General features: G+C 45.7%; 1 protein-coding gene across 1 annotated transcript; it reads left to right on the top strand.

Annotated features, from left to right (window-relative positions):
* The first annotated feature begins 865 nt into the window (after positions 1–865).
* On the top strand, positions 866–23334 carry LOC137523061 (uncharacterized). The gene is made up of 5 exons (XM_068243255.1): positions 866–906; positions 9209–9287; positions 12349–12714; positions 17885–18157; positions 22464–23334. Exons 2-5 carry the CDS (start codon positions 9239–9241, stop codon positions 22643–22645), a joined length of 870 nt encoding a protein of 289 aa, XP_068099356.1. The 5' UTR covers positions 866–906; positions 9209–9238; the 3' UTR covers positions 22646–23334.
* The last annotated feature ends 1008 nt before the right edge of the window (positions 23335–24342 follow it).

Raw genomic sequence — 24342 nt, 5'->3', positions numbered from 1 at the left:
CAGTAGGATGTGTCTAGACTCAGGCCACCCTGGGTCTGCATATCTGACAATCATCTGCAGATCTGAAGATCCATCCTGGTGGATCTGATCTGCAGATGAATGTCTGTTAAACAAGGTGTGTATGAGGATCTGCAGATCTCATAGACTATGAATGCATTTTGCAGGAACGGATCTTTTGCAGGAACAGATCTTTTGCCAATACTGATCTGTTGCATGTGTGCAGCATCTTGCAAAGATTTTTATCTGATGGGGAGTTCAGCTCCATAGAATAGACTGTGTAGGTATGGCTCTCATACTACATGGAAGGGGGTAAAATTGGTCTGTGATCTTTCATTTATCTTTCAAGTGTGTATGTAGCATTAGCCTAAAAATTGAAAAAGATGTTATACATACCTGGGGCTTCCTCTAGCTCCATAAGCCTGGATCGCTCCCACGCCGCCGTCCTCCGCTGCCTGTATCGTCGGTACCGGGTCCCGTCACTTCCGCCGGACGTAACCAGTTGTACGCATGTGCAGGGGCTCCCTCCGGATTTGTACGTGTGCGCCTGCGCAGTACGGAGGGAGCGCACTGCGCTTGCATCGACTGGCTCGACTGGCCGAAAGTACGGGGCCCGGTGCCGGCGGACAGAGGCAGCGGAGGACAGCGGCGTGGGAGCGATCCAGGCTTATGGAGCTGGAGGAAGCCTCAGGTATGTATAAATCTATATCTTCTTCATCTCTGGTTCTCTTTAACACAACCCACACCCCAGCATTCTCAGAATGAAACAGAAACAAAAGCGAGACCTAATCACCTGTATTTCACTGCTGACTTCCTCTTTAGAACAAAACGTTTTGTAGACTTTTGTAGCCAGACCATTCTAAGAAGAAGCCAAAGACTGTGTGGAGCACCTTCCTGTAAGCTGCCAAGGTAGGTCTGAGACATGAGTCATATATATGCAAGACACAAACATCAGATCACTCACTACTGAGCGCTTTGTACCAGCTACTTCTCCTGAAGTGAGGGGGATATGGAGGCTGCCACATTTATTTCTTCTTAAAGAGTAACTGTTAGGCATAAAATCTAAAATCAATTCTCTATAAGTAGCTGTTCTACAAGTAAAATGGATGCTAACCAGGCAATATAAAAGTCTAGAATCAATCTCACCTTTTTGGTAATGGATATTTATTCCTCATGCCCCCTGGCTCTCATCTGGTACGCAGAGTAGCAGCCGCAATAGAGAAGTTGCGTCGCATGCGAATTCAGCCTTGATTGGCTGAAGTCTCTGACACTCTTGCCACTGCCAGCTGCTAGGGCGAAGGAAAGGGGGCCAGAAGTTGTTCCCTGTCACTGTCCTCAGCCGCCCTCCTGCAGTGTGCCATGTCCGCACTCCCGCCGCATCTTTCTCCCACTGCATGCCCCCCGGCATCCCCTCTCCTCCCGCACTATTACAGAGCAGAGCACGGAAGGACAGGGGCATAACTAGAAATCACTGGGCCTCCCTGCAAAATTTGGATGCCCCCCCCCCCCCCCCCGTCAGTGCCAAACAATTGCAATAGGGCAGCGTTTCATTATAAAATAATTGTAATGGGGCAGCGATTAACCATAAAATAATCGTAATGCAGCAATGTTCCACCAGAAATTAATCGTAAAGTGGGCAGCATTTCACCATAAAATAATCGTAAAGTGGGCAGCAGTCACCAGAAAATAATCATAAAGTGGGCAGCAGTCACCAGAAAATCGCAATGTGGGCAGCAGTGACCAGAAAATAATTGTAAAGTGGGCAGCAGTCACCAGAAAATAATCATAAAGTGGGCAGCAGTCACCAGAAAATCATAATGTGGGCAGCAGTCACCAGAAAATAATCGTAAGGTGGGCAGCAGTCATCCGAAAATAATTGTAAAGTGGGCAGCAGTCACCAGAAAATAACTGTAAAGTGGGCAGCAGTCACCAGAAAATCTCAATGTGGGCAGCGTTCACCAGAAAATCTCAATGTGGGCAGCGTTCACCAGAAAATCTCAATGTTGGCAGCGTTCACCAGAAAATCGTACAGTGGGCAGCAGTCCCACATCACGCGGCAGCCTCCAAGTGTATATCCAAATAGGCGGCGCATGTATACCACAGCTGGGGTCCCTCCTGTGCACAACGACAACTGCGGTGAGATGTGGCAACCTTTTATTAATATTAAGCGAGTTTCTATAATGTATTTATCTTGACAATATAGCTAGAGGGAGTGGTTTTTCCTTTAGAGGTGGGCTCGACTGGGCTTTGCACAGTTCCCCATCAGGTCCTCTATGCTGTTGCTGCACGTTCATTGGCTCATTCAAACGCTGACCACTGATTGGTGTTTGTATTGTATATATTGAGTGGTGGAATGTTAACCTCCTTAGCGGTAACCCCGTGTGTGACATGGGGTAAGCCGCCGGAGGGTGCCGATCAGGCCCTGCTGGGCCGATTTACTTAATTTTTTTTTTGCTGGACGCAGCTAGCACTTTGCTAGCTGCGCCAGCACCCCGATCGCCACCGCCGCGCGCCCGATCGCCGCTATCCGGTGCGGCGCGCGGCCCCCCCCCCCAGACCCCGAGCGCTGCCTGGCCAATCAGTGCCAGGCAGCGCCGAGGGGTGGATCGGGTCTCCCAATGACGTCCCGACGTCGCTGACGTCGGTGACGTCATTCAGCCCCATGGCGACGGGGGAAGCCCTCCAGGAAATCCCGTTCAGCCTCCGGCGATAGGCGGGGCTGGGGGGATGCAGCTGAGCAGCGGCTATCATGTAGCGAGCCCTCGGCTCGCTACATGATTTAAAAAAAAAATAATTTAAAAAAAACTGCTGCGCTGCCCCCTGGCGGTATTTTTCATACCGCCAAGGGGGTTAATGTACGTATTGCAGTTTTGACAACTTGAGAAAGAGCATGGTAGCTCGAAACAGCGGTCTGTCGTTGTTGTACTGCTGCTTTTATTGATGTGATTAATAAAGGGACGTTTTATTACATCAGTGGTGCCTGCTTCAAGTGGATTCTATTTCCTACTAGAGATTAGTGAAGAAATTCTGAGTCAAAATTTGAAGTTTCAAATCCAAAATGCAGCGAAAAGGTTGTCTTCCCCTTACCTACAATGCCTTTGAAAGTTCATTAAAGCACAGTTCCCCAACCCTGTCCTCAAGGCCCACCAACAGTACATGTTTTGCAGGAAACCACAAGCATGCACAGGTGAGATAATTAGTGCCTCAGCAGAGCTGATTAACTGCATCTATATAGACAGGGCCGGCGCTACCATAGGGGCAAAGTGGGCAATTGCCCCGGCACCTTGACCTCTGCTAAGGCCCCCGCAGCGCCGACCCTGCTACATTCTGCCTGCTTCCCCCGCTCCCCGGGGTCCTGCAAGTATAATAGCAGCCATAATTACCTATTAGTCCCGGCGGGTGAGCGGGCGGGCAGCGGCTGTCTCCCTCTATGACACGGCGCGTGTTTACACATGACGCGCCAAGTCATAGAGTGGAAGGGGTACAGCGTGTCTCAGAGTACAGCCGCTGCCCGTCCGCTCACCTGCCGGGACTGATAGGTAATTATGGCTGCTTGCAGGGCCCCGGGGTGCAGAGGGGTAATAGCGGGGGGAGGGGGGAAGCTGCGCTGGGGGGGTCCAACGCTACAGTTTGCTTCAGGGCCATAGGGCCCCTTAAACCGGCCCTGTCTATGAATTTCCACAAAACATGCAGTGTTGGTGGACCTTGAGGACAGGGTTGGAGAACACTGCGGACAACTGTAACAGGAGGGATATGGCAGCTGCTCTATTTATTTCCTTTTAAGAAATACCAGTTGCCTGGCAGCCCTGCTGATCTATTTGGCTGCAACAGTGTCTGAATCACACCAGAAACAAGCATGCAGCCAATCTTGTCAGATCTGACAATAATGTCAGAAACACCTGATCTGCAGCATGCTTGTTCAGGGTCTATGGCTAAAAGTATTACAGGCAGAGTGTGATGATTTGCTCAGCTGCCTGTGCAGGCAGGCAGCTTTTTGAAAGAAGAGCTTCTGTCAGTTTTGAAGCCTGTGCTTGCTGAGGAATTTGCATACGTTGTCATGCAAATTGCCTGGCCACATTCATTGGAGGCGTGTACTATAAGTACTATGTGTGTCCCACAATGCTTGGCTGTTCATAAGGATTTCGTCCTATGTAACACTCCTGGTGGGGTGTCAGCCTTACTCTCTATTTGAAGATCAGCTTAGAGTAAATCCTGAATCTGCGCTAGGCAGGTTTTCCCTAGTGCAGTTAGGATTGTTTATGTGTTTGTTTGTTCTGTTGCTGTTATCCTATCCCAGCGGTGGTCGGCAGGAAATGGTTCTGATCTCTGTTCTTGGAGTATAGCTGGTGCAGCGGTTGCTACCAGCTATCTCTTCTGATCTGTCTCTTTGGATCGCGCTAGCCACTTTTCGCTAGCGCTGTGGATCCTTCTGTTCTGTCTCCTGGGATCGCGCTAGCCACTTTTCGCTAGCGCTGTGGATCCTTCTGTTCTGTCTCCTGGGATCGCGCTAGCCACTTTCCGCTAGTGCTGTGGATCCTTCTGTTCTGCTACTCTGTACCTGGATCGCGCCAGTCACTTTCGCTAGTGCTGTGGATCCTATCTCTCGCTTGTCCCTGTTTTCGTGTGTCTGTCTTGTCTGCTACGACCGCTTGCTGGAGGCTCAGTGAGGTAACCGTTAAGCAAGCGTTCGCGTCCTCTGTTTCGTGTTTGTCTGTCGAGGGTTAGTTAGGCGTGCTTGTCTCTGTTGTGCTTATCACGTGGAGACCGCGCATAACCACGTGCACTGTTGCGAATGAGTGCGGTGTTCGCGGTTAGCTAGCGTTTGTTATTTTCCGCATCTCCTCATTGTATTATTTGCTGTGCCTTTGCTAACCTCGTATTCTGTCCTGATCTGCCTTGTGTCACGTCTGGCGATCGCACCTCTCGGGATCGCGTTCCTGTTTCATATCTGCTGTTGTGTGTGCACTGTCGCGGGGTGGCGACTAGGTTGGCGCACACACATACAACCTGTCCCTTTGCTCGTCTCATTCGCAATCGCCTCTCTTGCGATTGCATTCTGCGCTTCGTACAATTCCTGTCTGGCATTTGTGGAGGTACAGAGGATTGGTTCCTCTGCACTCCCCAGCGCCATCTGCCGACAGGAATTTTCCCTCTACAGGTGCGTAGCACCTTTTGCTGGGTGCCTGCAAATATACGCTTGTGGAGGATTTCCGCCGTGCCAGCGCACGCGTTGTGCGCTGATCACGGAGAAAGTTCCGCAATCGTTACACAGAGGATAGGACTGCCAAGCAAGTAGTATTGCTTAAAAGGAAATAAATATGGAAGCCTCAATATACCTCTCTTTACAGTTGTCCCTTAAAGTGGATCCGAGATAACCTTTTACTCATTGCATAATTGTGCCCCTTTCATATAGTTTATAGGGCATTCATCAAGCCAAATACTTTTTTTGTTTTGTCTTAATACTCTAATTCCCTATTAACTAAACAAGTCTCGCCCACAGTTTTTCCAGAGTGCCTTGGCACTCAGTCCGATATAGCAAGGGCTTATGGGAGCTCAGTCTGGGCAGGAGGAGGAGGTTGCTAGCCAGAGATTTCAGAGGCAGAGGGGAGGATGGAGGAGAAGAGGGGAGTGATGTTTTCACAGGCTGAGGGCTGGAGATGCTATCAGCTTGCCTGTGTGTAATGTGACAAACAGAACATGGCTGCTCTCATTGTATCACAGGAAGAAATAATCATATACTGTTGAAGCTGTTTGCAGCTATATTTGGTGTGTAAACTATCTAAACTTTAGCTAAGATATATAGACAAGTTACTTGTTATAGTTAGCTTTTCATCTCGAGATCCGCTTTAAGGATGGATTCACACATAAGGCCCATACACATGGCATACAAATGTCTGTAGAGACACGTGTTGACCAACAGTTCGTGCGACAGTTCGTGCATGTGGTCGTGACAAGTGACAAAGACTGTCAGCAGACTGTCTGCAGAAACGGCCTTGTTTGAGCGATAGAACTGGTGAATTGCTCATGACTTCTGTCACACGAACTGTCGCGGAGTCTGTCGTTGTCCTTACATGTGTATGGAAGTCTTCTACAGACAGCAGACTTGCTAGCAACAGACGTCTACGCAACATCCGGTTGACACATTAGCTACTATTGTCTGCAGGTAGTCTGTCGCAGACTTGATACACAGAACAGCAGCTAACTACACTATCCCTCTCAGCAGCACAGCACAACGCAGCTCTCCCTGCTCTCTACCTAGCACAGAAGCAGGAGCGTAGCTAAGGCTGGGCAAGAGAGGACATATGTCCCTGGGCGCAGTGATTTAGGGGCACTCAGCGCTGCTGGCAGGCTCTCTACCATAATGCACAGAATGAACAATTATACTGCGGCCTCTTTCAGCCTGCCCCACCAGAGAACTAGATACAGCAGTGGAGGAGAGCATGCCTGGCTGGGACTGGGAGAAACCCCACCCCCTGCCTGAAAGAAGCCCGCGCCCCATCGGAGAAATTGATGTGAGGAGAATGTGTGGCTGGCAGCGAGAGCCGATGGGAGTGTGGTCAGCGCTGTCTACCCATGTAAATTAAAGCTACTGTGCATGTGGCAGCCATTAGTTCTGGGTAAAAGGTCTTGACTAGACCATCTGGAGGGCACAAGCAGTCAAAGGAGGGCTTTACAAGCAATACAGGCCTACCACGGGGAAGCTAAACCGGTCTTTGTCCCCGGGCGCTGAAAACCCTAGCCACGCCTCTGCGCCAAATGCAGAAATGGCTGGCGTTTTTATACAGGGAGGTGATCCAGGAGGGAGGGATACCGCTTTGGCTGCCATGTGCCTGCTGACTGGGGAGAAGGGTCAAATGTTAGCTCCATGCATACATATGGGCGTGAATCTAACTTGCCATGTGTTTGCCGTTGGGCAAACAGGCAAAATGGCCGATGATCGCCGGGAACTGTCCGCTGGCGAACAGCTTGGGACATCTCTATATATAGATATAGGAAGTGTTGGTCAAAGCAGGAAAATGTATGTAAAAGTTGGTGTCCTGAACAATTTACTGCATTCTACTATCTGTTGTTACCGGTTCTCTTTAATAGGAAAAAAGCAGTCAGGTGGGCGATCTGCTGCATGATTAACACAAGATCACACCTCACTAGTTCCTTTGTATAAAGTTGTAACTGCCCTTTTTCAGATGGTAGAAATGAGTCCTCCATTAGTAGTTATGCATATACTCATACAGGGTGCTTGCAGATGTGCTGATGTGGAGGCATTTTATATAATGTAGGCAGGTGAATGAGAACAGTAGAAACAGAACAGTGTGAAAACACAATCACAAAGTGTTAACAAGTGTTATCAGTTGTGTGTGGTCCAGTATTAGTCATGGGGAGAATCCGAAGACCTAACAACAAAAAGTTGTTTAGGTGATACCTTCAATGACTAACTGTACAAGATTCCTTTGCAAGCTTTCGAAGCTTTAAGTTCCTTCTTCAGGCATGTTTCAGAGCTGGATCAGAAACACTCCTGAAGAAGAAACTTAAAGTTTCGAAAGCTTGCAAAGGAATCTTGTACAGTTAGTCATTGAAGGTATCACCTAAACAACTGTTGTTTAAATATGAAATATAACCAGGGGATATCTAAAGAAGTCATTTTTAGGAGTAATACAATTATTTATCTCATCAGTTTTTTTTTCACCTTCAGCTCTATGCACACAGCAAGATTTTGCCATCTGCATATGGTTAATTGGCTTAGTTTGAATTTGCATATTATTTGCATGCAAATGTGGAATATTTTTATCCTATTGAACATCATTCTCCACTGCCTAGTACTATGCTAAATGCCTTATGGGTAATGCTAGCTTAGAGTTTCTTCCAGGAAGTATCATGCAAAAGGCGTGCCTCCCTATAATGAGGTGTTAACCACCAGACCACACACATGTAATATTCATGTGGACTGCACACGCCTTGCAAGCTCATATATTTCCTGTGTTCAGCCAGAATGCATTGCAGAAATGTATGTGTGAATTGGTCTAAAATCCTAACATAATCCTATAAACGTAACATTTGTATAGCGCAGCGCCCTTAAAGTGAACCTCCAGACTAAAAATCTGCTCAGCAGCACTGAAGAGGCTTGGTGTTAATTTAGCACTTTCACAGCATCAGAACTTTGTTTTTCTTACCCAAGCCTCATTTTTAGCTGCACAGAAGAAAACTGCATTTTCCCCTGATGCCGTGCAAAGCATGATGGGATTTCTGATGTTGTTCTTGTTCTGCTGTTTTGGTGCAAATTTTGTTATTTTCTTTATTTATAATTTGAGATTTAAAGCCTAGCGTGTGCAGCTGGGAGGGGTGATCAGGACACAGGACAGTTGGAACTGTGTCTCATGCTCCCTGTCACCTCCTTTTTAACCAAAAAGATGGCTGCCCCTATGAAATCACAAACCTTTGCCTGTTCTTTTAAAACAGGGTGGGTAAGAGATTATATTACCTATCTATTCTAATTAACATAACTAATGTAACTTAATGACAGTATGTTTGTTTAGGCTGAAGTTCCCCTTTAACCAGTATACTATCCAGTTCCGCAGGGTTATCTGAATCTGTATCAGTTAGTAGGACAAAGATTGCTTTTAGACGTCTAATTATTTAAATATATGCATGTGTTTCCAGTGCATTTTTAGTGCCCCAAGTGTTCCACAGGACAACACAATCTGCCGTCAGGATCTCATACAGTATATACTGTATATATATACACACAGTATATTTACATTTACATACATGGGGCTTCCTCCAGCACCCTCCGGCCTGATTGCTCCCTCGTCATCCTCCGTCGCCACCTGTTTAATCCACAAATGGCTCCGGTAGGTTGTCCAGTTGCGGTCAGTTGACGCAGGCACAGTCCAGGGAGCGCACCCCCCGCCCGCTTCAGGCAACGGGAGAGCGGCGGGAGCGTGCACGGCTAAGCATACGCAGTTGGCCCTAGACCGGAGGACTGGAGGAAGCACCAGGTATGTATACAGTATATTTTCTTTTTAATGCCCCATCTCAGGTTCCCTTTAAGTTACATTCAGTAAAGTTCCCATTTCATCAAGTCTTTATCGATTTCACATTTACTTTTTATTTACTGTGTATCTTAGTGGAAGAGTGATCATGACAAGAGTATAGCTGAGTATTTGCAAAGAGTTAATATATAGTAACAGCTTGTCTCTCTTTCTCAATCCCCCAGGCCGCAGCCCACACAGGAAATCAGAGGGAAATGAAGGCCTTTCACTTCCTGCACCTCTTGGTATTGCTTCTGCATTCCTGTAAGTAATAGAGCATTTATTTTTAAAGTGTGGATAAAATGTTTCAACATGTGTCTCTGATCAGTATACCTAGACGCGTGCCTATGAATCTGCCGCCGGGAGATTTGGCCGCAGGGGAAAGCCGTTAGAAGGCTCACCCTGCTCCTGCACAAGTCCAGGCGGCAATAATTACTTTTCCCCCTCCAGGTCACCGTGGATAGTGGAGAAAAGATGTAATTCGGCTTTCAGCTATTGCTGGCGGCTGAATTACAGAGGTTTTGTAGAAATTTGTGCTCTGTCTTTTAACGGCACCTAAATTACTCACGGAGTGCCCGTATAGCCAGAATTCCTATTACGGCCTATGGTGCCGCCGACTGCTTCCAAATCTCTTGCGCTGTTATTACAGTCCTCCTACCTAATACTGCTAATTTAGCTCTGTTTGAGAATATTAGCCTGCCAGTTCCACCATTTACAATTTAAAGTTGACTGCCGGTAACCACTAGCCTTTACTGCATAGTCAACAGGTGCTGAAGTGCTGGTAGCATTTACACAGAGATGATAACCAGTGCAGGTACTTACAAAACAAACTGAGGTCAGCACACACTGCCGTTAGATTGCTATCAATAAGAGTACAGAATAACAGCATATACTGCACATACTGGAGGTAGCAGAGATCATCACACACTGCAGCTAGTTTACTATTAGCATAGGTACAGCTTACACTGGCATACCTCCTCTGGGCACTATTAATCCCATCATGCAAGGTAGTATTCATCATGAAATTTGGAGCACAGTTAGGGTGGGGTCAGCCCCCTCAGCTATGGCCCATAACAAGGGGAAAAAAATATGAAAACAAGGAGGGAAAATCCCCCCACCCCCACCCCACCTTTTCATTTTCAGAGTACGCTATTCTAGTATTATGGACAAGGAGTTCATCTCCATTTTGTGCTTGGGGTGGTGTTATGGTAGAATCCATCTCCTCAAAATGAATTATCCCTCAATTTAATCCATAAGGATGTCTTTCCGGAAGCTAGAAATGTTGGCGCTAGCAGCTAATGGACAATTTGGGCGCCACCGTAAGCGCTAATACAAGTATCTGCATCTGGGCGCCAAAAGTAGAGATTTGGGCGCCTGGTAAATAGAGGGCGCCACGCCAGGCCTTTCCAACCAAAATGTCTTGTTTTTGAAAATTATTGCTGTGAAATGTATCATTTTAAAGTGTATTGTTTTTGAAATTTGTCATTTTTGAAATGTATTGGTTTTTGTATTTACGTTATTTGCGGCAGGGGTAGGGACAGGACACTTAAAGAGGGGTTTTAAGGTTAGGCGTCAGGAAGGGGGGTCAGGGTAAGGTTTAGTTGTAGTAAAATATTGGTAACATTTACCATTGTTTTACTATCATCATTACCACTGTAAATATTCTCTTGTTTTTTATTTAACACCCAATTCGCAACAGTATTTATCATTTAGACTTATATCGGCTTCACCCGGTGCCCATTTTTCCTCACGCCTCTATTTTCTGAAAGCCCCCCCCCCCCCCATAACATTACAATGAGCTGCCATCTTTTTTATCACCATAAGAATCATGAAAATTTTGCCTTACAAGGGGGAAGGAGGTTTTACTGAAAGCAAGATTGATTGCCATGTCCAAAACGGTTGATGTCCAAGATGGTTTACCCCTATTCTTAAAGGGGTTCTGTGGCAGTTTTGAAAAGAAAAATGGACACTTTCCTAGGGCTCCTATCGGCCCCCTGCAGCTGTCATGTGCCCATGCCGTCCTCTACGATCCGCCGTTACTGCTCAATTATTTGTCTAACTAGACAAATACAACTGCGGTTGTTCAGGCGCAGTAAGCTCCTGGAGACGCGAACGGGAGCGAGGAAGTGTGTGGCCGCAGCTGAGCAGCCGCAGATGTATTCGTTTAGTTGGACGAATAATTGACCTGTGATGACCACGGGGAACGGAGGATCGTAGAAGACGGCGTAGGCACATGATAGCTGCAAGGGGCGGTAGAAGCCCCAGGTAAGTGTCCGTTTTTCTTTTCAAAACCCCCATACAGAACCCCTTTAAAGCGAACTAACACCCAGCATTACAACTTTGCTTTAAAATATTGCTTACAGCATAGAAACTATTATGCCAGATTTTTTTTAAGCAGAAATTCACTGAATGGGTTAAACATGACATTTTAGTTTTGCATTTAGCTAGAAATCCACCTCCGTGCTGAGGTTTAGATACAAATGTATCTTTGTTTGGAATGCAAATAGACCTCTGAAAAGCCAGTGCGGGAAGCCCTCTGTGCTCTCTTATGCCGTGCATACACGGCTCGTTTTCTGCGCCGGATCGAGCCAGCGGCTCGTCCGCTCATCCCTGCCGGCGCTTCCTTATCACCACTCGATTCCCTGCCATTGTCCGCCGGCGGGAATCGAGCGGGCGCGGGGCGAGCGGCATGATCGGGCCAGCTGAATATTATCAGCTGGCCGGATCAGCTGGTCGATACACAGTACAGAAACGTACTGTGTATCCCCAGCATTAGAGAGGTGTTTGTTTATTTACATTGTAAATAGATACATTTGTATCCAATAACCTCAGCATGGAGGAGGATTTCTAGCTAAATGCAGCACTAAAATGTCATGTTTAATCCATTCAGTGAATTTCTGCTAAAACAAAAATCTGGTATAATAGTTTCTAAGCTGTAAGCAATCTTTTACAGCAAAGTTGAAATGTTGGGTGTTAGACCACTTTAAGCTACACACATGCGGTTTCAGCCGACGATCATTATGTGTGTACAGCGGCCACTGATCAATTTTGCTCGGGCATCGTTAAGGATCCGTCCTGTCGGATGGATCCAATCTTCAAGCCCCATCAACCGATTGAAGCCACTCTGTCGTCTGCCGAACGTCGTACCTCCAACCACCTCCATAGCAACGGAACACAATGCGAGCCTCGAAAATAAAGATGTGTTTGAACAGCATCGTTCTCTACATTGTTGCCAGAGGGATCATTTCCCTTTTTCCACATTTAGAAACAATGTCTATTTTACGTTTCGATTACAACCCTACTAACTGGTGTCATCCTTGCACAGCTTGCTACAGGTCTTGGGCTCTCATGCTGGTGCAACCCCCTGCCGTGGCTGCCGTGGTTGGCTCCAACGTCACTTTAAGCTGCCACTTGCAGCTGGGCGAGGAAAGTCTGAAACGAGTGGTTCCGTACTGGTATGGCCACGGACGGAATGAAACAAAGAAGCAATACATCCACCCTGCAGATCCTGCCAACACAATCGAAAAGCTTTCTGTCTATGTCATCAGCTCCAGCCATGAAACAGATATGTCTGTGGTTGTGACCGATATAAGACTGCCCAATACTAATACTTACTTTTGCGAAACCTCCTTGATCTTAGGTTCTGGAGACCGTATTATCACAGGAAATGGAACCTACCTTCTCGTACATGGTGAGTATGCTGGAGCCACACATCATCTGGTGGAAATACCAGAAGAAATACAGTATCCCATCATTATTCATGAGCAGTTCCTCAACATTCATTAAAATGTGCATCGTCTTGGGAGGTGTATTTGGAATGATTTTAAGCCTTTGGCAGGGTCCTCCCTTCTCTAGTGTGTTCTCAGAATCAGAAATATTTTAATCGCTAAGCATGACTGGTTCATGCCCAGAATTGGGTGGCACATACAATTGTATATATTCTGTAGATAATACTCTCTGGCGCTGGAAAATCACCTAAACAATGAGCTGCGTGTGTTGTAGAGGGGATCCCCCAACCCTCAAAATTACACAGGTTACAATTTTATATTACACTGACACGCGCTAGATAGTATCACTGATTTATTAAAAGATAAAGACACAGTTTGGGAATACGTAATTTCAACCACTACTCATTTGTTCACACACTTCCATTACACATCCATACTCCAGAGAGGCCTCTCTGTTTTCTTAAACTACCCAAATCCACTACTCTATTAAAAATAAATATCCACTAAAAAAGAACTATTTTGATTTATTTCCCCGTTTCAGTCTCCTTATTAAGGAACCAGCCAGGACTTTTAAAAGCGAGCGGTGCAACAAGCAATAAGTAAACCGTGAGTTTGACCCTACTATTTTTAACACGGATTGATCAAAAAAGTTGTCTTGAACAACGGCAGAGACTGCAATATCCTTTCATTATATAAATAAGGAAATTTGATTTTACAATAAGGAGACTGAAACGGGGAAATAAATCAAAATAGTTCTTTTTTAGTGGATATTTATTTTTAATAGAGTAGTGGATTTGGGTAGTTTAAGAAAACAGAGAGGCCTCTCTGGAGTATGGATGTGTAATGGAAGTGTGTGAACAAATGAGTAGTGGTTGAAATTACGTATTCCCAAACTGTGTCTTTATCTTTTAATAAATCAGTGATACTATCTAGCGCGTGTCAGTGTAATTGGCACATACAATTGCTCAGCAAAGGAATAAGAAATAAGATAATAAAAAAAAAGAAAGGGAAAGAAACCAGTATGCTAGTCCCATAATCTTTTTTTTAGTTTTCCACATTTCTATTGCTTCTGTTTCTTCTTTGTTTTTTCTTGTTTTTTAAATACTGTCTTCTCTTTTTTCTCCTTTATACGTGAAAAAAAAAAGAAATAATATAATACAATAAGCATAAACAGAAGTTGTAAGTATAAACACAGTGTCACACTAGACAGTCTGGATAGTGTACTGGTTAAGGGCTCTGCCTCTGACATAGGAGAGACCTGGGTTCAAATCTCAGCTCTTCCTGTTCAGTAAGCCTGCACCTGTTCAGTAGGCGTTCTTGGGCGAGACTCCCTAACAACACTGCTACTGCCTACTGAGTGTGCTCTAGTGGCTGCCTCGCAAGTGGTTTGCGTCCGATAGGTGAAAAGCGCTATACAAATATAGGAAATATTATTGATCTGACAGCCGCAGCCAAGGGGAGGGAGGGGTGGGCCTGAACAGAATTCAAGAGGTTGACAGCAAAGGGGAAAATGGAGTTCTTATGCCTCGTAGCTCAAGAGGTTGACAGCAAAGGAGAAAATGGAGATCCTATGCCTTGTAGTTCTGGTGGAGATGGCCTGGGTGTGAGGGGTTGTTGGCAATCCTCAGTGCTCTGTGCTACATGATCGTGTGCTACTTTCCTATGACTGCCTCATACTTGTATTACTGGGCCTACCTAACTAGCCTAAAATCGTGCACTAGCCTCGGAAGAAGTAAGGCCATGCACCACAGGTGACCACAGCACAGTCATGATAACTAGCCGCATCTACTATCCAGTCCTAGGCCACCCATGATGCCAAGTGAGGCGACTTCCTCAGACGGTGAGAGTGTGGGGGATGAGCCAGGCACAAACAAGAAGTAAAGAAGAGTGTGTCTGGCCTGGTGCCGCACGACTTACCACTGTCCGCCTCAGCCGCCTGGTGCTTGGCCTGGACGCCTGACTGGAAAATACACAACAGAGCTCAGATCAGCAGTGACCCGCAGCGCTGCACTGAAGGAAGGAGAGCATCTCCCGCAGTGGCGCAATACAGGAAGTAGTTACCTCCTGTATATGCGCTGTTACCAGGGGAACCGCTCTCCTCCCTTCGCAGTAAAGGGGTTTGGGGTGTCACAGGTTTTCTCACCCGGAGTGATAAAATGGCTAGATGCACCCCTGCGGACAGCCAGACCCTGAGTTAAAAAAGATTCTCTGTCGTACTTTACAGTTTAATACTCATGTTTAATACTCATGTTTCATACGTGTGAATTCGTTGTGCCTTAGTTAATGCAAATATGCAGTCCATTTATTGATGACTTATGGGCTTCAAATACCACCTATATGCCGATGATACCCAAATCTATCTCCACACCCCCGATCTCTCCCCCTCCACTATGGACAAGGTCTCCACCTGCCTATCAACCATCTCCTCCTGGATGTCAGCTAGGTTCCTGAAGCTTAACCTGGATAAAACTGAACTCATAATTTTCCCGGACCGCTCTGCACCACCCCTACCAGATATTCACTTCACTATCAACAGCACTACCATCCGCCCTACCTCCCAGGCCCGCTGCCTGGCGTCACCCTAGACTCTGCCCTCTCTTTCAGCCAACATATCCAAAATGTTACCAGAACCTGCAACTTCCACCTTCATAACATCTCCAAAATCCGCCCCTTTCTGACTCCAGACACTACCAAACTTTTCATCCATGCCCTCATCGTCTCCCGCCTTGACTACTGCAATGCCGTACTATCTGGCCTCCCCTTAAAACGCATTGAACCCCTTCAATCAGTCATGAATGCAGCAGCTAGACTCATCAGATTTTCCCACTACTATGCTTCCACTTCCCCTCTCTGCGAAGCCCTACACTGGCTCCCTATCAGCTTCAGGATCAGTTTTAAGGTTTTGTGCCTTACCTACAAATCTGTGCACAAGACCTGCCCAAGACCTGCCCAACAGATATATACCTGCCCGTCCCCTCCAGTCCTCCAATGATCTCCGCCTGACCTCCCCACGCATTTCTCATTCCCATGCACGCTTACAAGACTTCTCAAGAGCTGCCCCCACCTTATGGAACTCCCTTCCACTCCCCCTCAGACTCGCTCCTTCCTTCAATACCTCCAAGCAAGCCCTCAAAACACATTTATTTAAAATAGCCTACCCCACATCTACCACACTCTAACTCTCTGTCAATCACCCATTCCACAGTCCTACCTTATGTCCCCCCCCACCCTTTAGATTGTAAGCCTTGGCAGGGCCTCCCCCCTCCCTTAGTGTGTCCTTCTTAATTTTACTACCCTGGCAATTACACCCTTCTCATGGACTAACTTGGACTTGTTTTGCTGGGTCTCTGTAAAATGCATTTTATACCCTGATTGTATGTATAACCTTGTGCTATGTGTTATATAACTGTTTGCTGCCTCTCTGTCTGTCACCCCTTGTTGCAATGTATGTATCCCTATTTATTGTCCAGCGCTGCATAATATGTTGACGCTTTATAAATACAATTAATAATAATAATAATGGACACTAAGGAATCGGCATAAAAGGTATTCGGACAGATTCTTCTCCTTGAATTGGGGACTGCCCTCAGTTCCGATTGCAACAAGGCCACACCTCAGCTGCAGAGTGAGTAAAACCCAGCGATCCGGTTCCGTGTCCTGTGTCTATTATCTTTGTCGAATTCAATCTATCGATAAGCCAGCAGGACACAGGCCAAAAGGCAATACTTTGGCCAGACTTTACCGCTTGCTGGACACAGTCACACACGGTATTTTGAACTTTTCAGACGTTCTTCATCATTCTCCCTCTTCTGGTTATTCTTATCTAACCAATCTGTTCAGCTGCTAGATATATTTGTTCGGCAGTTTTACCGTCTTATCGACAAGCCGCTGCATTAAAATGTGATACTGGAGTCTCTTAACCGATCCAGGACGTTTTAATGCATCGCTTGTCCCCACCACAGGAGCGGCACAGAGCAGCAGGAATTGAGACAATCTGATCCAGCTAGCCCCCCAGATCAGGTACCATGTTTTTTTTTTTTTACAAAAATGCCCACCTCAAATTCACTTTAAAAGTAAATAAATATGGCAGCTTCTATATCCATCTCACTTAAAGGGACTCCGAGCAGTGCAGAAACTATGGAAGGATGCACATCATTTTAAAGCTCTCTTTCTCCTCTTTCCAATGATATATAAACCGCCACCCTACGCCTTTTAGTTTTCACTATTTTCGCGATTGAAATTGCCGCCGTCGCGATTTCGATCGTGAAAATAGAGAAAACTAAAAGGCGTAGGGCAACGATTTAGGTGTCGTCAGAAAGAGGAGAAAGAGAGCTTTAAAATGATATACATCAAGCCATAGTTATATTGTATTACACAGGGCGACTTTTTGTCAAAGTCAGCAGCTGCATTCAGCAGAATGGAGCTGCTGACACTGGGGAAAGTGTCGTCCTGTGTAATACAATATAACTATGGCTTGATGGCCGCGGTCGCTGCAATTTCAATCGCGAAAATAGCGAAAACTAAAAGACGTAGGGTGGCGGTTTATATATCATTGGAAAGAGGAGAAAAAGAGCTTTAAAATGATATGCATCTTTCCATAGTTTCTGCACTGCTCGGAGTCCCTTTAAGTTGTCCTTTAAAGTGAATCTGAGACGGTGCCAAAGGAAAATGTATACATACCTGGGGCTTCCTTTAGCCTGATTGGTTCCTTGTCGTCCTCCTCTGCCTCCTGGATCCTCTGCTACGGCTCTCGACACACCGGCCAGTCGAGGCATAGTGTGCAGGACCCGTCAAGCTCTTGTGGCCAGTAGCGTTCTGCACCTATGCGGTAGTACTGTGCAGGCGCAGAACGCTCCTGGCCGCAGGAGCGCGATGGGACTGCTCCTGCGGCAACTGGCCCTGACTGGCCAAACTACCAGGAGCCCTAGCGGAGGATCCAGGAAGTGGAGGTGGACCGCGAGTAACCGATCAGGCCGAAGGGAGCTGGAGGAAGCCCCAGGTATGTATACATTTTTCCTTTGGCACCATCTCAGGTACACTGTAAGTGTTATTATCTCCATATTGTGCATAATTACAAGTAACCTAAGCATCTTGAATTATTTAGTCATTTTTGTCTCTCTTCACCCCTGCCAGAACCTCTAGAGGTCGATCACAATGGCGCTGATATCACATGTAGGACAGAAATTCAAGAAGTACAACACGTCACTCTGCTGTGGCAATTCGATGGGACAGATTTCAGGGATGGGGACCACACATGGGGCAATAATCCGACCGGATACTGGATCAGCAACCGCTTCCTCAACTGGACAAGCCAGTGCCAGGCCACCGAGAACGTGACCATCAGCTGCTGCCTGCAGTACATGGGGAGAACTCTGGTGACCGAGAGCGTGGAGGTCCCGTGTACAGGTACAGCACTAATGTTATAGTTAACTTCCCAATACTGCAGTGACACATCATTGAAGCAGACAGAAAACTGTACTAACATTCAGTGGCATAGCTAAGGAGCTGTGGGCCCCGATGCAAGTTTTACATTGGGGCCCCTGAAGCACTCTATACGTAACAATTGATACAGCGCACCAAAACCTGCCAATGGCAACTACTGTGTCAGAGGTGCAAGGAGGGGATGGGGAACAGTTTGTTAATGATTACCACTATTCAAAGTATCTATAGAAGTGATTATTATGAGCGCAGGACCAATAGAGAGCTAATACTGTAGTTGAGGGAGGGCCCTTCGGGGCCCCTCTGGCCCAAGGGCCCCGATGCAGTCGCAACATCTGCAACCCCTATTGCTACGCCCCTGCTAACATTTTTAAAGAGGCCCTGTAATGACAGATAGAAGAATGTAGTAAATTATTCAGGATACCTATTTTTATGTTAATTTTTGCTAGTTTCAGCATCAGAAGCACTCCCTATATCTATACTGCTGTATATTGGTGTGTAGCCCAACCCTCCCAGTAGTGATGAGCGCAAATTTCGTTTAAACATAATTTTGTGTCGTAATTCGCAAGTGTACACAGCAGAAAAAACGCTTGTTTTTCTGCATAGTCAAGTGTGCAATTCAATTGTGAAGGCAACTGAAGCAAGATGGCTATGGAAGCTGCCATATTTAATTCCTTTTAAGCAATACCAGTTGCCTGGCAGCCCTGCTGATCATCTGCTTCTAATACTTTTAGCCACAGCCCCTGAACAAGCATGCAGCAGATCAGGTGTTTCTGACATCATTCTCAGATCTGACAAGATTATCTGCATGCTTGTTTCTTGTGTGATTCAGACACTGCTGCAGCCAAATAGATCAGCAGGGCTGCCAGGCAACTGGTATTGTTTAAAAGGAAATAAATATGGCAGCCCTCATATACCTCTCACTTCAGTTGTCCTTTAAGTCAAACAGCGATTTTCCTTTTTTGCCATAATAAAACAAACCTGAACTGAGAATAAGCCTATGAGATAACTAATTGTATGTGCTGTACTAACCATACATAGAATCAGTGGCGTAGCAAAAGGGGTTGCAGAGGTATCGACTGCATCAGGGCCCTTGGGCCAGAGGAACTCTGACGGGCCCTCCCTCAACTATGGTATTAGCTCTCTATTGGGCCTGTGCTGATAACAATCACTTCTATAGATACTTTGAATAGTGGTAATCATTAACAAGCTTCTCCCCATCCCCTTCTGGCACCTCTGACACTGAAGTTGCCATTGGCAGGTTTTCGTGCGCCATATTAATTGGTATGTATAAAGTGCTTGGGGGGGAGAGGGGGGGGCAATATAAAAATTGCCCCGGGGGCCATAGCTCCTTAGCTACACCACTGCATAGAACACTAGTAACATAAAACAGAGCCTCATATTTTTATCCTCAGTCTAAGAACTGCACTTTTAAAGTACACCTGAGAGATATAGGGGCTGATATATTTATTTCCTTTTAAGCAATACCAGTTGCCCGGCAGTCTTGCTAATGAGTGATGAGCACAAATTTTGCATAATCGTTATTCATAATTACCGGTATAATGCAAAATCGTAATGCAAAGTTTTGGGTAAAATCGTAATTAGTTTAATTTGTAAACGTAATCAGGAACATTAATTTCACGCAATTTTGTGCTGACTTTATCGGTTAATAGCAAAGCTACATGCTATTGTCACCAAATTGCTACATTTGTTAATGGTTAATAGTGGGAACAAGGCAAAACATTTTTTTTCAAAAATCAAAAATACCTTGTAGTTTTTGAGAAATTGCAAAGGGAACATTTTTTTAAAAACTTTTTCTGAGTTAAAAAAAATGTTTTTTCTTTGAATTTTTACCACAAGATCTTTTTTTTTTAAATTATTTGTTTGCCTCGTTCCCACCCTTCTTCTTAACATACGTAGCAATTTTGGTGACGATAGCATGTCTGATGCAAGTCTGCATCAAATGACGCAAAAATTATGCGAAATTACAAATGGATTACACAAAATCAGTTGAAAGTCCAAATTGTAACCACGTATGGCCATAATTGGGAAAATGTATGCAAAATTTTGTGTAATTGTAATTAGCCGATTACAATCCTCACTACACACCTGGTGAAAGCATGCAGCTAATCCAGTTAGGCTTTCTTCACATCTAAAATCGAAATTGCTGACACCCACGTTTTGCGCTTTTTAGCACGATTTTTTTTTAGCACCTTCCGGTGCTCACCGACACCCTGTGTTTTTGGACAGGCGTTTTGCAAGCGCTTTTTTGGGGTACAATTTATGATTTTTAGCTAGTTTTTGACCAAACCTAAACACTTCACATTTAACCATTTCAGCCCGCGGGGATTTTTCACCTCATGCATCAGAGCAATTTTCACCTCCCATTCATTCACTAATAACTTTATCACTACTTATCACAACTTATTGATCTATATCTTGTTTTTTCCGCCACTAATTAGGCTTTCTTTGGGTGGTACATTTTGCTAAGAATTGTTTTTTATAAATGCATTTTAACAGGATTAATAAGAAAAAAATGGAAAAAAATAATTATTTCTCAGTTTTCACATGCATATTTAAAAAGTTCAGACCCTTAGGTAACTATTTATGTTTTTTTTTTGTTTTTTTAATTGTAATTTTTTTCCATTAAAAATTTTATTTGGGTAATATTTTGGTGTGGGAAATAAACTGTTAATTTTAAATGTTAAAATCTGTGTAAATTCCCTTCAAAATTGTTTGTAGCTGTAGTTTTACTATTTGGCCACAAGATGACCACCTTGAGGTTTTTTTTTTATCTTGTGCTTCTCGCTAACCGGAAGCACAAGGAGGACGGGGAAACTATTTTCAGCAGAAAGACTGCGACCTCTGGTAAGAGAACATCAGTTTTTCTGCTGGGGACACGGATCGGTGATCGGGAACCATGTTCCCGTTCACTGATCCCAGGGCTACGGGGGGGACAGCACGGGGACACGGGGGCACGCCCGCGATCGCGTGCGGGAGCGCGCCGAAGAGCGGCACCGCAGCAGAGCAGCCGCCTGGACGTGAGGATCACGTCTGGGCGGCTGAAATGGTTAAATACCCGTGGAACAAAAAGCGCAAGCGCAATCGCCGCATAAAGCGATTTTGTGAGCGTTTTGGGCTTTTCCTATACCTTCCATTGTAGCAAAACTGCCTCAAAAATGGTGCAGGCATCGCTTTCGTCAGCGGAAAGCAGACAAATTGCACTGATATGAACAGTGCCATAAGGAATCATTGCACAAGTGATTTTAGGCCGATTTTGAAAATCACCGGCGCTGAAAAAGTAGCGAAAATGCCCTAGATGTGAACAAGCTCTTAGAGCACCTGATCTGCATGATTATTCAGGCTACATTCACAGTGGGATGCTGCATTGTGATGCGACGTTAAATTCACAATACAGCATTACAACGCAACGCAAAAGAAAAGGTTCTAACGCACATTAACGCTGCGTTACCATGGCATACAGTAGATACAGTGGAGCATATAGGCAATGGAAAGTATACCTCTCTATATCTGTTTAACGTCTGCATTTAGAGGTAACACACTGCAAGCAGTGAGTTACCATAACAACATTTACAATGCGACACTAATGTCACACTGTGAGTGTCACATAGGCTTAAAGTGAACCTCCACACTAAAAATCTACTCAGCAGCACTGAAAAGGCTTAGTGTTTCTTTAACAGTTTCACAGCATCAGAACTTTGTTTTTCTTACCAAAGCCTCATTTTAAGCTGATTTTTAGCTAAGCTCCTCCCATCAAAGAAAACTGCCCGGGCATTTTTCCCCTGATGCTATGCAAAGCATGATGGGATTTCTGATGTTGTTGTTCTTGTTGCCTAGCAACGGGGAGAGGTGATCAGGACAGTTGGAACTGTGTCTCATGCTCCCTGTCACCTCCTTTCAACCAAAAAGATGGCTGCCCCCATGAAATCACAAACATTTGCCTGTTCTTTTAAAACAGGGTGGGTAAGAGATTATATTACCTATCTATTTTAATTAACACAACTAATGTAACTTAATGACAGTATGTTTGTTTAGGCTGAAGTTTCTCTTTAACATTATAATGCGTTAACCTGCGTTATTATGACTTTATAACGCAGGACAAAAACATCCCACTGTGAATGCGACCTCAGGGTTTATGGCGGGCCACCAACCTTGCTGTATATTGCGTTTAGAGTTGTTAGCCTAATCCCAAATCATCACGCAAATCATCTTTTGACTCTATTTTTAAAAGTTTTCCTTGTTTTGCACGCAGCTCCCCGGGACCCCCCATCTCCGCTGCATCTATACAGCTTGATCTTTGGCTGCAACTTTCTGATCCTCGCCATCATTCTGCTGGTTTGGATAAGAAGGAGGAGGCGGAGCCGCAGAAGAGGCGCCAGTACCGCCCCTTACAGCAACCTACCCAGCAAAGGCCGAAAAGGTGTCGCTATGTAGGCGGAACTGAATGCTCAATGACTGAAGCCGACCTTCAAAATAAACGTGCCAAAAAGTCTTCTTTCTCAAAGATGAAATGCTGGAGTGAATCTCGGATCCCTCTGTGTGTGTTTTTATAATTCTGATTTTCCTCTGCACTATTTTAAGTCCACTCTGGGATCCCATGTTCTCCCTCCCTGAGACAGGTGCTCATGCTCAGGGGCGTTTCCAGCCATTTTGTCACTCCAGGCAAGTGTCCTCTGTCACCCCTCCCCCCCCATGAAAAAAAAAACATGCACATACTAAAGAATATATGAACCATGTGGTGTATAAGGTGGATGCTTAATACAGGGAGTCCCCAAGATACAAACAACCCACCGATCCTTGTCGCATTTTGTTGAACATCCCATTCCCCAGCTTAGTATGTAAATGCAGAGTATAGCGCAACAGAAGCTGTGCGCTCACCAGTGCTGTGCTTCCGCCTGGGACAGAAAGAGCCTAGGCACAGTGGGACAAAGGGATGCATGGGGGGCAGAGATAGCACAAGGGCACAGGAGGTGCAAAATGGACAGAAGGAGTTACAAAGGGTGACAGAAGGAGGCACAGAAGGAGGAACAAAGAGGACAGAATGAGGCACAAAGGGGGACTGAAAGAGACAGAGAGAGACAGAAAGAGGCACAGGGACAAAAGGAGGCACAGATTGGCAGACAGAGGCACAAAAGGGGGCAGAAGGAGGCACAAAGGTGGACAGAAAGATGAATGGGGGGGGGGCGGCTGCAGAAGTCACAGGGGGACAGAAGGAGGCAGAAGGAGACTGAAGGAGGCACAGAGGAATAGAAGGCGGCACATTAAGACAGAAGGAAGCACAGGGAGACAGAAGGAGGCACAGAGGGAGACACAGGGGGACAGAGGTGGTACAGGAGGACTGAATGAGGCACATGGAGACAGAAGGAGGCACAGGGGGCAGAAGGAGGCACAGGGGGGCAGAGGTAGCAAGGGGGACTGAAGGAGGCACATGGAGACAGAAGGAGGCACAGGGGGCAGAAGGAGGCACAAGGAGACAGAAGGATGCACAAAGGAGGACTGAAGAAGGCTCAAAAGGGGACAGAAGGATGCATGGGGGAGGGGGGGGGGGGAGGTGGCACAGAGGGAAACAATGGCAGCTGCCTGCAAATTATACTATCTTGTGATGTCTACTCTCCAGGGACCTGCAATGCTGTTGCTCCTCAGGACACAGAACACAAGACTTATTCAGGAGGTGGAGTTTAATCCAGAGGCATGGTGCCCCCCAGGACCAATGGCACATCAGGGAATGGTCTGGAATGCCTATGCCTAAAAACGCCCCTGCTCATGTGATAAAGAAAAGACCTATTGGCTCAGTCTGAGCTGTGCTGCTCTGGCAACCACTTGGCTCCAGTAGAATGACAAAAAAAAGCCAGATTTATATGCTGTAAAATAATGCCCTGTGTTTTTTATCTTTATTTTGGGACAAGCTGTAGGTTTGCTCCTAGTAAAGAGGATTTTCATCTTTAAGTTGTGGGTAGTCACCCATCCAGTGATTTTATTACTTATTTTCCATACATATTGTAAATAGCCTGTACAGCACAAACAACGCACATGATGATGCAACTCAAATACTGTCTCCAATCATTCCATACACTGTGCCTGTCCCAAAAGGCAAATACACCTGCTTATCTATGCCTCGTGTTACAATATAC

The sequence above is a fragment of the Hyperolius riggenbachi genome, chromosome 6, assembly GCF_040937935.1.
Source record: "Hyperolius riggenbachi isolate aHypRig1 chromosome 6, aHypRig1.pri, whole genome shotgun sequence".
Taxonomy (NCBI): Eukaryota; Metazoa; Chordata; class Amphibia; order Anura; family Hyperoliidae; genus Hyperolius; species Hyperolius riggenbachi.
This window is presented reverse-complemented; position numbering and strand designations above follow the sequence as displayed.

Coding starts and splice junctions, on each gene's coding strand:
- LOC137523061 (XM_068243255.1), top strand. CDS start 9,239: ATGAAGGCCTTTCACTTCCTGCACCTCTTGGTATTGCTTCTGCATTCC. Junction 9,288..12,348: donor GGTATTGCTTCTGCATTCCT/GTAAGTAATAGA, acceptor ATCCTTGCACAG/CTTGCTACAGGTCTTGGGCT. Junction 12,715..17,884: donor AACCTACCTTCTCGTACATG/GTGAGTATGCTG, acceptor CACCCCTGCCAG/AACCTCTAGAGGTCGATCAC.